This window comes from Cardiocondyla obscurior, linkage group LG15 (genome assembly GCF_019399895.1).
Source record: "Cardiocondyla obscurior isolate alpha-2009 linkage group LG15, Cobs3.1, whole genome shotgun sequence".
Taxonomy (NCBI): Eukaryota; Metazoa; Arthropoda; class Insecta; order Hymenoptera; family Formicidae; genus Cardiocondyla; species Cardiocondyla obscurior.
In genome coordinates this window covers 5,620,121-5,631,722 of record NC_091878.1, presented here as the reverse complement: position 1 = coordinate 5,631,722, position 11,602 = coordinate 5,620,121, and the positions used below count along the sequence as shown (strand labels likewise).

At 47.3% G+C, this 11,602-nt stretch overlaps 1 protein-coding gene across 1 annotated transcript; it reads left to right on the top strand.

Moving 5' to 3' along the window:
- Positions 1-2,630: 2,630 nt before the first annotated feature.
- Positions 2,631-9,797, top strand: LOC139108569 (uncharacterized). The gene is made up of 2 exons (XM_070666969.1): positions 2,631-6,402; positions 9,787-9,797. Exons 1-2 carry the CDS (start codon positions 2,631-2,633, stop codon positions 9,795-9,797), a joined length of 3,783 nt encoding a protein of 1,260 aa, XP_070523070.1.
- The last annotated feature ends 1,805 nt before the right edge of the window (positions 9,798-11,602 follow it).

Sequence of the window (11,602 nt, the reverse complement as noted above, 5' to 3'; positions counted from 1 at the left end):
AGTGAAATTATGATTAATATTCTGTTCTATTCGATGATTATTGAGCTATCGATTTTTCGAGTCAAAATCGAAAATTTAACGAAAAAGGTGGTTGCGCGTTTTGAATAACGGTAGAGATAAAAAGCGGGATAGTGAATACCCCCTGGTGGGGGTAACACAAGGAGGTAAAGAATATCCCGCGCGATAGTAGGGAAAACATGGAAGGGGTTGGGGGAAGTTCCCGCGGTCATTCTACCGACGACTTTTGATCGAGCAACAAGGTGACGTAAACCTTGCTTGAAGTGACAGTTAGATTTTTGTGTCGAGATCCAAGGTTAAAAGGAAGTGTCGTGGACTATCCTGCGAGTGTCTACCGCGGTAGGAATATTTTATATCGCGGCCCGTTTTATACCGATGCTTCGTGCAAGTTTTGTGTCGTTCGAAAATTTAACGAAAAAGGTGGTTGCGCGTTTTGAATAACGGTAGAGATAAAAAGCGGGATAGTGAATACCCCCTGGTGGGGGTAACACGAGGGGATAAAGAATATCCCGCGCAATAGTAGGAAAAACATGGAAGGGGTTGGGGGAAGTTCCCGCGGTCATTCTACCGACGACTTTTGACCGAGCAACAAGGTGACGTGGACCTTGCTTGAAGTGAGAGTTAGATTCTTGTGTCGAGATCCAAGGTTAAAAGGAAGTGTCGTGGACTATCCTGCGAGTGTCTACCGCGGTAAAAATATTTTATATCGCGGCTCGTTTTATACCGATGCTTCGTGCAAGTTTTGTGTCGTTCGTTACACCGACCGAAGAATTAAAGTGACAGTTGGACCGCGCTTACGTCTCAGGGTCGTGTTTAAAGATTTAACGGAAGTGTCGTGAATATCCCGCGAGTGATCTAGTGCGCGGAGAACGTTATCTTATCATTAAACAAGGATGCTTTTTCGTGATCGGAATATTGTTTCGCGCTTTCGGGATATAGTAATTCGCGTTTCAATTTATTTTTTAATTGATCGTCGTACAGCCGGAGTACGCGTTATCTCTCGCGGAGTGTCGATTTTCTGTCTGATAAGACGTGCTAATAGTGTACAGTGACCGGCAATGATAACCTGACTCACTGTGGCGACGGCGGCTAACGCGCGTGAGCTAGGGTGGAGTGCGTTAGGTCTTACCGCGGATCGTGTACGTGAACCTCAGAGTACCGAGAGCGAGAGAACGAGGAAAAGTTGGAGGAAAACATCTTCATGTTCTGTTCTGTTCGCGACCGTGCGTGTGAGAGAGAACATGGTGATCGCTAAGAAATCATTATAGACGCCTCTAATGATTTTTTAGCGATCATTCGTGCGTTCTCTCTCACACGCACGGTCGCGAACAGAACAGAGCATGAAGATGCCTTCCTCCAACTTTTCCCTCGTTCTCTCGCTTCTCTCGGTACTCCAGGGCTCACGTACGCGATCCGCGGTAAGAGCTGTCGCACTTCACCCTAGCTTACGCGCGTTAGTCGCCGTTGCCGCAGTGAGTCATGCTATTATTGCTGGTCACTACTATTACATGCAATTCGGGAAACGGCATCTTCTGCTTGAGAGATTCGCGTTACGCCGGATTGTGCGATGCGTATTTTAGTATTTTTTAATTTTTATTCGAACAATTTTTCCTTGTTTTATGATAAGTTACGCTCTAAGTGACAATGTAATAAAGTGCGCGGTAAATATTATGTGAGTGAGTGTGAGTGTACAGTTTCGTGTTTTCGCATATAATACGGAATGACGTTGTTCATTCGACTGCGAATTGCAGCGCGGCTAAATTATATTGTAATTCTCGCGCCCAGTATGTGCTCCAGCGTCGCGATATTTCGAGCCCAATCGTCGCGTATTTGTTGATTTTGTCGATATCCTTGGATCGCCGATGGTTCCAAGCGTTTTGTTTTCGGCAGAAGTCAGCCTAATCCAGTTCAAACCGAATTTCGCTGACTTCTCTGTGTTTTCGTCGCCAGGTTCCGACTATCCTGGGCTCAGTACCGCGAAAAGACGTTCAGTTTCGCTCGAACTCCGCACGTGTGCGTCTCGCCTTTGTATCGGCTCGCGCTCACGCGACGACTTACGTCTAGCCTCTTATAATTTTCTTTATCTCGCGCTCTTAATCGCAATTCAATAAATTCGCTTTCCGTGAATTTATTACCTCGGCGCCAATCTATCTACACGTAATCGTTACCGCTGGAGTACAGGGATTCGCGCTCGCGGCAATTCCCGGCTCGCGCTCTCAAGATCTCCGTCGTCCGCGGCAAGATCTCCGACGGCCGGGTAGATCACTCATCTACCGTCAAGATTTCCGACGGATCAGCCGGGTCGAGAAGATTTCCGCTCGGTTACTAAGTTCTCTGACTTCAGCGGCGCGATTGTATTTTTTTTGTGTTTTTTTTTGTAAATACAGTGAGTTCCTTTCTGTCGTTTAATTCTTCGGGCTCTTTTTTTTCAATACCTGCGATCGACCCTCCATCTCATCCCTGCTCAATCGATCACGCGTCGAGCTCATTGCTGAGCAAATCTATCTTTAAACTAACGCGATCGCGCCAGATCGCGTACATAAATTGTTGGTCCTTCGAGCCGGATTCGACGCGTGTGCAAGGATCTCAAAGAGGTGCGCTCCTCCGCTATTATGAACGACGCCGCTAAGCAACTCTTGCTCGCTCAAGGGCAACTCCAACGCAGTATTATTCGAGCGGTGGATAATTTGAAAAAACTCGGCCGCGCTAATGTCACACCCGCGACATTGCGCTCTCGCATCTCGACGATCAAGGACAATTGGGCGCGATTCTTCCTGGATCATTCTGAGCTGTTAAGGCTAGTGGACGAGACTACTCAAGCTACCACTCCCTATTTCAAAAACAACGTCTTCGATGAGGTTGAGGACGCCTACCAAGCTGCATTGGACTACATGAACGAGTCGCTCGAGTCTCTTGAACCCCCGGTCGTGAGTCTTAATCATTCAGGCAGTGACAATGCCTCGCTTCTTTCGCGACCGAATCTCGCGCTTTCTCATTTGCCTCCCATCTCACTCCCTCCGTTCAACGGGAGTCTGGAGCAATGGGAACATTTTCGGGATCGGTTTACAGCTTTAATCATTCAAAATCGAGAGTTGAAGGATTTCGCGCGTATGCACTACTTGCTCTCCTGCCTTACCGGTAGTGCCCTCGAATGTGTGCGTGAATTACCCGTTACGGCGGAGAATTTCGATGTTGCGTGGAAAGCGTTGAGTACGCGATTTGAAAATAAACGGCGCTTAATTCGTGGTCATTTATCGACGCTTTTGAATCTCCCGTCTATCACTAAAGAATCCGCGAGCGACCTTCAGGGCCTGATCGATAAGGTGAGTGCGTCGCTCACCGCCTTAAAAAATCTGAATCGTCGGTCGCGCGACTTGTGGCATGATATGCTTGTGTACATCATCAGCCAACGATTAGATAATTCTACTCGAAAAGCCTGGAGCATGCGAATAAGCGACTCCGACACGCTTCCGACCACGACAGAGCTGCTGGATTTCTTGCAATCTCGTCAGCGCGCTCTCGATGACGTCGTCGTTACCTCGTCGCGTCCGTCGGGAGTAAAGAATGTTCCGCACAAAGTCAATGTTGCGACGGCATCTACGCGCTCCGTGTCCGCTCCTGCTCCTGATACCGCGGTTGCTGCGACTCCGCTTCGCGGACGTTCCGCGCCGTCAAATGTCGGGTCCGTGTCTATCTGTCCGATTTGTCAGTCTCGTCATTTCTTTAGTTCGTGCCCCTCGTTTGTAAAGGGAAATTCGAGCCAGCGGCGTAACCTAACTCAAGTGCACAAACGCTGTTTTAATTGTCTAAGCGGCAATCACGGAGTTCGCGATTGCAATAGCAAATTCACGTGTCGGAAATGTCATCAGAGACATCACACCATGCTGCACGGTGAAAATTCCGCCGGCTCGAGTTCCGCCTCTCCACCAGAACCATCGAATAGCGATGCAGCGGCACCGCCGTCTCAAAATGCCGAGATCACCGCGCTCGTTGCGTCCCGCGCTTCGCCTCAGCGACCGACCACTGTACTGCTCGCCACTGCATGGATCTCGGTATCCAGCTCTTCAGGCCGCCAATTGCGTGTGCGAGCCCTGATTGATCAAGGCTCCGAAATGACCTTCGTGTCGGAGTCCGTGGCGAGATTGCTCAAATTAAAGCGAATCCGATTTCCGATCTCGGTTGCGGCCGTCGGCGGTTCGAATGTCGGTACATATAATTTCGTCGGTAACATTTCTATTTCACCCGTTGATAGACAAGTGCCGTCGATCGACCGCCTCGCGGTAATTATGCCTACTCTCACCTCATATGCGCCTCGCGGTAACGCCGGTATTCTTTCGCTTCCGCATCTACTAAATATTCAACTCGCCGATCTCAATCCCGCCAGTTCTAAACCGATTGATGTCATCCTCGGTGCTGACATTTATAACGAGATTATTCTTGACGGATTAAAGAAGGGCGCTCCAACTCAGCCGATAGCGCAAAATACTATTTTCGGGTGGATAGTGTCGGGCCCAATCGACTCGCGTATCGGTGACGCTGCCGACCAGAAAGAACCCCTCGCGAACGTGACAGTGCATCTCACCGTCACTCACAACAGTGAATCGCTCGACCTCGCTAACGCACTCGAAAGGTTCTGGCAAACGGAAGAACCCCCCGCGCATCGCGACTCATCACGCGAGGACAACGAATGCGAGGCTCATTTTGTAAATACTCACGCTCGCCAGACCGACGGCCGATACGTCGTACGCATTCCGTTTAAGACGCCGCCGCCGATTGACATCGGCTCGTCTAAAACTAAAGCGCTCAGTTGCCTTAAATCGTTATTGCGTCGCTTTCAGAGCAATCCTGCACAAGCTGCAGAGTATCGTGCGTTCATGACCGAATACGAATCTCTCGGTCACATGCGAATCGCCACATCGTCAGGTTCACAGGAAGTATTCATTCCACATCATCCTGTATATCGTCTCGATAGCGCTACGTCTCGAATTCGCGTCGTGTTTAATGCGTCGAGTCTTACGTCGAACGGTTCGAGTCTCAACGAGCATATGTACTCCGGGCCGAAATTGCAAAGCGATCTGCCAACTGTTATACTTAGATGGCGACTATTTCGATATGTATGTACGGCGGACATCGCGAAAATGTACCGCCAGATCCTTGTCGCCGAAAGTGATATCGATTATCAGCGGATCCTGTGGTCGCCCGGTTCAACCGACGCAATACGCGAATATCAATTATTGACCGTCACGTACGGTACGGCGTGCGCCCCATTTCTCGCATTGCGCGTTCTTCAGCAGCTCTCGCTGGATGACGGCCACAATTTTCCCCTCGCTCGGGACATCTTGCGTGATCACATCTATGTAGACGACGTCCTTTTCGGCGCTCATAGCGTCTCTCTACTCGTGGAAAAACGCGATCAACTTATTGAACTGCTAAATCGTGGTCGGTTCACCTTGCGGAAATGGGCCAGTAACTCGTCAAAATTGCTGGCGGACATCAATCCCGCTGACCATGGTCTAGCATGCAATCCGATTCCGTTGTTAGACGAACAATTAAAGATTCTTGGCATTCACTGGCTGCCTCACTCCGATGAATTCCGGTTCCGCGTGTCGCTTGACGGGTCCGCCCCCACGACGAAGCGCGAAATTTTGTCGACGATTGCCAAATTTTATGATCCAATGGGGTGGGGTACTCCGACGATCATCTGCGCAAAGATCTTGATCCAGCGTCTCTGGAAACTCAAGGCCGCATGGGATGAGCTTGTTCCTCCGTCAATTTTAACGCGATGGCAAAAAATTTATTCGAGCCTCAGTCAATTAAATTCATTGCATGTTCCTCGGTGGATCGGAGTGGAATCTGACTCAGCTTCTATCGAACTCCACGGATTTGCGGATGCCTCCAGTGATGCGTACGCGGCCGTTGTCTATGCTCGAGTTATATCCTCCTCCGGAACGGTCACAACGTCATTGTTAGTCGGGAAGTCGAAAGTTGCTCCGCTTAAGCTGTTAAGCATTCCGCGTTTGGAGCTCTCCGCAGCCGTGCTGCTGGCTAAATTAATCGAATTCGTTCGCGAAATCCTCCCCAAGGCCATCTCATGCACTTGTTGGACTGATTCGTCAATCGTCCTAGCGTGGCTAAAGCAACCCCCGTCTCATTGGAAAATGTTCGTGGCAAATCGAGTCGCGGACATTCAAAACCGTCTCGCGAATGTTTCTTGGCGTCATGTAGTCACGAAGGATAACCCCGCGGATTGTGCGTCACGCGGACTACTAGGAAGCGACCTGCTGAATCACCCACTTTGGTGGCACGGGCCCCCGTGGCTTAAGCTCTCGTCAGAACAGTGGCCAAATTCGATCGCGACCGTCCCTCCTACCGCGCCGTTGGAACGTAAGCTCACCGCGTTAACAGCGTCCGTCGCTTCCGAGCATTTTGATTTGGCCGAGCGATTCTCTTCGTGGCCAAAGTTAATTCGCGTCACCGCGTATCTGTTTCGATTTTTCGCGCTGTGTCGTCGCAAAAATAACCTCCGACAAGCTGAGCGATGTTCGTCGGTTATTACGGCGGACGAATGTGCCATTGCCAAACTGTTTTGGCTAAAATACATTCAGACAGCTGTATTTTCACACGAGTTGCATGCGCTGTCACAAAATAAGCCGCTGTCCGTTAAAAGTTCGCTTAGTGCGCTTAATGTCTTTCTTGACCGTGACGGACTTATTCGTGTCGGTGGACGCCTTCGCCATGCGCCACTCGCATTTTCAATTCGACATCCGATTGTCTTGGCACCTCACGGGTTGGTGAGACTCATTGCGTCGCACGCACATCTCCGTTCGATGCACGCCGGACTGCAGCTTACCCTGAATACGTTGCGACGCGAATACTGGATTCTTCGCGCGCGAAGTTTGGTTCGCTTCGTGGTACACAAATGCGTAATCTGCGTGCGAGAACGCGCCGTATCCCCCTCGCAATTGATGGGCGATCTTCCGCGTTATCGCGTTTCCGCGCCTGCACGATGTTTTTTGCATTGCGGACTGGATTATGCGGGTCCGTTTTTTGTTCGCGCCTCCGGAGGTCGCGGTATCAAATCAACCAAGTGTTATATCTCATTGTTCGTGTGTTTAGCTACTCGCGCCGTGCACTTGGAGCTCGTATCAGATTATTCCACGCCGGCGTTCTTAAATGCATTTTCGCGCTTCTGTGCCCGCCGCGGCTGTCCGAAAAACGTGTACTCCGATAACGGCACGACCTTCGTTGGAGCTGATCGTGAGCTGACCGCCGCCTATCGAAACTCCGTCCGAGATCCGAATTTTCAGAGTCGCAATGCCAGTGATCAAATTTCATGGCATTTTATTCCTCCTTCCGCTCCACATTTCGGTGGTTTGTGGGAGGCAGGAGTTAAAAGCGTAAAATATCATCTGCGTCGCGTCCTCGGTGCGCACACTCTCACATTCGAAGAGTTCTCTACGTTAATTTGCCGCGTGGAAGCTTGCCTAAATTCACGGCCTATCGCCCCTCTGAGCGATTCGTGCGATTCGTTTGACGTGCTCACTCCGGGTCACTTTTTAATCGGGTCAGCATTAACCGCTCCCCCCGAGGAATCCACGCTAGACTTGGCCGAAAATCGTTTGAGCCGTTGGCAAATGATTCACCATATGACTGAACGATTGTGGTCTCTATGGTATGATGATTATGTTAACACGCTTCAGCAGCGCGCTAAATGGCGTAAGGTGCTACCTGCTCTCCGCGTTGGGCAGCTCGTAATCTTAAAGAATTCCGCGCTGCCTCCTTGTAAATGGGAGCTCGGACGAGTGGTTGAATGCTTTCCCGGCCCTGACGGGCTAACTCGCGTTGCGTCAATCAGAACCGCGCATTCTGAGTATAAACGGCCTCTCTCGAAATTGTGTGTCTTGCCGATCGATGTCGAGACAACAGCTACGTAGAATGCGATCCGTCGATCATTGTACATCTTATCATTGTTAGTCATTGTCTCTTCACGTTACATTTTTTTTTTGCTTAACTTTCTTGTATGCTCTTTTCTTCGTGGATACTTTAGTTGACTTCACATATTATTGTCTGCGCTGCGCCATCGACCTTGACGACGTGTCATATCATCGCTGTATTCTTTGCCTTGTATAGATTTAGCTTATTGATACCGGCGACAATTCTGTAGGGTCTGGTGAACCGCGACAATTTTGTTGAGACGTAATCCGCCGTTGTAATTTTTCGAAATGCATTATTTCAACGCGGGCGGTATGTTCATTCGACTGCGAATTGCAGCGCGGCTAAATTATATTGTAATTCTCGCGCCCAGTATGTGCTCCAGCGTCGCGATATTTCGAGCCCAATCGTCGCGTATTTGTTGATTTTGTCGATATCCTTGGATCGCCGATGGTTCCAAGCGTTTTGTTTTCGGCAGAAGTCAGCCTAATCCAGTTCAAACCGAATTTCGCTGACTTCTCTGTGTTTTCGTCGCCAGGTTCCGACTATCCTGGGCTCAGTACCGCGAAAAGACGTTCAGTTTCGCTCGAACTCCGCACGTGTGCGTCTCGCCTTTGTATCGGCTCGCGCTCACGCGACGACTTACGTCTAGCCTCTTATAATTTTCTTTATCTCGCGCTCTTAATCGCAATTCAATAAATTCGCTTTCCGTGAATTTATTACCTCGGCGCCAATCTATCTACACGTAATCGTTACCGCTGGAGTACAGGGATTCGCGCTCGCGGCAATCCCGGCTCGCGCTCTCAAGATCTCCGTCGTCCGCGGCAAGATCTCCGACGGCCGGGTAGATCACTCATCTACCGTCAAGATTTCCGACGGATCAGCCGGGTCGAGAAGATTTCCGCTCGGTTACTAAGTTCTCTGACTTCAGCGGCGCGATTGTATTTTTTGTGTTTTTTTGTAAATACAGTGAGTTCCTTTCTGTCGTTTAATTCTTCGGGCTCTTTTTTTTCAATACCTGCGATCGACCCTCCATCTCATCCCTGCTCAATCGATCACGCGTCGAGCTCATTGCTGAGCAAATCTATCTTTAAACTAACGCGATCGCGCCAGATCGCGTACAGACGTGTTTAAGTTATTATAAAACAAGGTCGCTTTTCTCGTGAACGGAATATTGTTTCGCGCTTTCGGGATATAGTAATTCGCGTTTTTAATTTATTTTTTAATTGATCGTTGTACAGCCGGAGTATTCGTCTGTCCCTCGCGGAGTGTCGTTTTCTGGATCGTTAGCCGTGTCTGATAGTGCGTGCGCTACTGCACGCAATTCGGGAAATTGGCATCTGCTGCTTGAGAGATTCGCGTTACGCCGGATTGTGCGATGCGTATTTTAGTAGTTTTAAATTCTTATTCGAACAATTTTTCCTTGTTTTATAATAATTTAAACTATGAGTCATAGTGTAATAAAGTGCGCGGTGAATATTATGTGAGTGAGTGTGAGTGTACAGTTTCGCGTTTTCGTTTATAATACGGGGTGCCGTGTTTTAATAATAATTTAAACTATGAGTGATAATGTAAACTAATGAGTGATAATTTAAATTATGAGTGATAGTGTTAGTGGTTAATGACAGTATTTCGCGAGAGTTTCCAGTGCGCGAAAAGATGACTCGACACATCCCATCTCAAAGGAGGAGCATCATGCATCGGCGGAGCAACTCTTAGGTGAGCATAAATTTACTTTATAAAATCTTTATTAAATATCCCTTTTACTTTTTTTTTTTACTAATTTGATTAACCAATATTCATGTCTACAATAATATGTTTTATTTTATGTTACAGCCACCGCCTGAAATATACAACTCCGCTGATGCTCATGCAGATTGGCAAGTTGCATGCTTTTTTCTACAAATTCTTTATTTAGTTAATTAAATAAGACAATTGTCTTATTACCTTTAATTAAAATACAGGCGCGCGCTTGTATACATGTTACATATATTTATTTGTGCTAATATTATATTGCTTTCAGATAAATCAGATGTGTAGAATGCATCAAAAATTTTTAACCACACCGGTTGTACTTACAGAAAATATGAAAAGTATATACAACCGACAGTCCGCAGTCTGTTTAAGTGGGACGGAAAATTTTTGTTGCATTGTACATTAAAAACTTATATTACATTATACTTTGAAAATGTCGGACCATACACAATTCGGTGACTCGGATTTCGTACTACTTAAAATTATTTAAGACTCCGCGATGTTACCGAGAAGCGGATCTGCGATATCTGCCGGCGACGCCACGAAAGAACAGGACAGACAGTGTATAAGTCTGGCCTGTTCTTCTATCCGACGGCAGCCGAAACGCTGGCTTTACACGGACGAGCCTCTGTATCTGTACGCGTGGAAGCCGCGATTCCGAGTTGAGTTCTCTGCGTCCGAAGCATTAGCAGGCGCTACGGGCACACACGGACACGGCATTGTGCCTAGTGTGCGTATGTTGCCCGTCTAAAATCTGCGACCACTGCCTAAATCTATACTCTGCCTTGGGAGCGCCCAAGGCAGCGGAAACTCTCACCAGGAGCGCCCGGGTTCGACTCGGGAGCGCCTGAGTCGGAGAGTATGTGAGAGGCTTCGGGAGCACCCAAAGCCGTAGGATCTAGAGGATGTGTTTGGGTCGAGGATTGGAACCGAACAAAATGCTTGCTCTACTGCGAGCTCGGCTTATATAGTGAGGGAACTCCCACTCTCAACTCGGCGGCGCGCGCCATCGTCGGATCGGTTGTTGTTCGACGAACCCCGTGTCTCGCGTCCGCGGCACCCAGGCCGATGTTCGCCCGGATTACCTCTGGGACGGCATCGTGCCGTCTACGGTCGGTGTTCGCGAGGCCTCTGCCCTCGCCACATATTTACTAAAATGTTTACGTACTATCTTCTTCACGCACGTCTGACAAATTAAAATGTGGTGGAAATTGTGCATCTTTAACACTACCATCCTGCCTACCATATGATTCTTCTACGGTTTCTATATTCCACGGCAACACTACATAATTCCTGTATCATATTTTTTAATTTAACAAAAACTGTTTTCAATTTGACAGTAAAATAAAAATAAAATTGTATACCTGTCATTAACTTCTATCTAACTAATGAATTAGACAATTGCTGTGTACCTACAAAATAGTTTGCACAAAGAGTTATTTTAATATATTTGTTACAGCTAAGCGTTAAAATTTTTACATATAAAACAGTGTATACTTTAGACCTTGTTGTTTTAATTCGATCACGTCAACTTTGGAAATATTGGAAATGTTGAAAATATCTTTAACATGTTTAAATGCAGTATCCGACAAATCACAAATGTCCAAAGATTGATCGAAAGTTGTTTTATCAAAAGTCAAATTTTTAATCTTGATGTTGTCCATTCCTGTGTTATCAATTATATTTTATAACATTAGTGACTAAGAATAAACAATGTACAAAAATAATAACTATAACAAAAATTATTATGTGTTTACTTGCAACTAATTCTTCATTGACATTTGCATTATAAAAATTGTCCAGAAAATTTTATTTTCCTAAACTTATAGTGTTGTACTCATTACAAGCAAGAGATACTAAAACAATACTTTTCCTTTATAGTTTAATTAAAACAAAA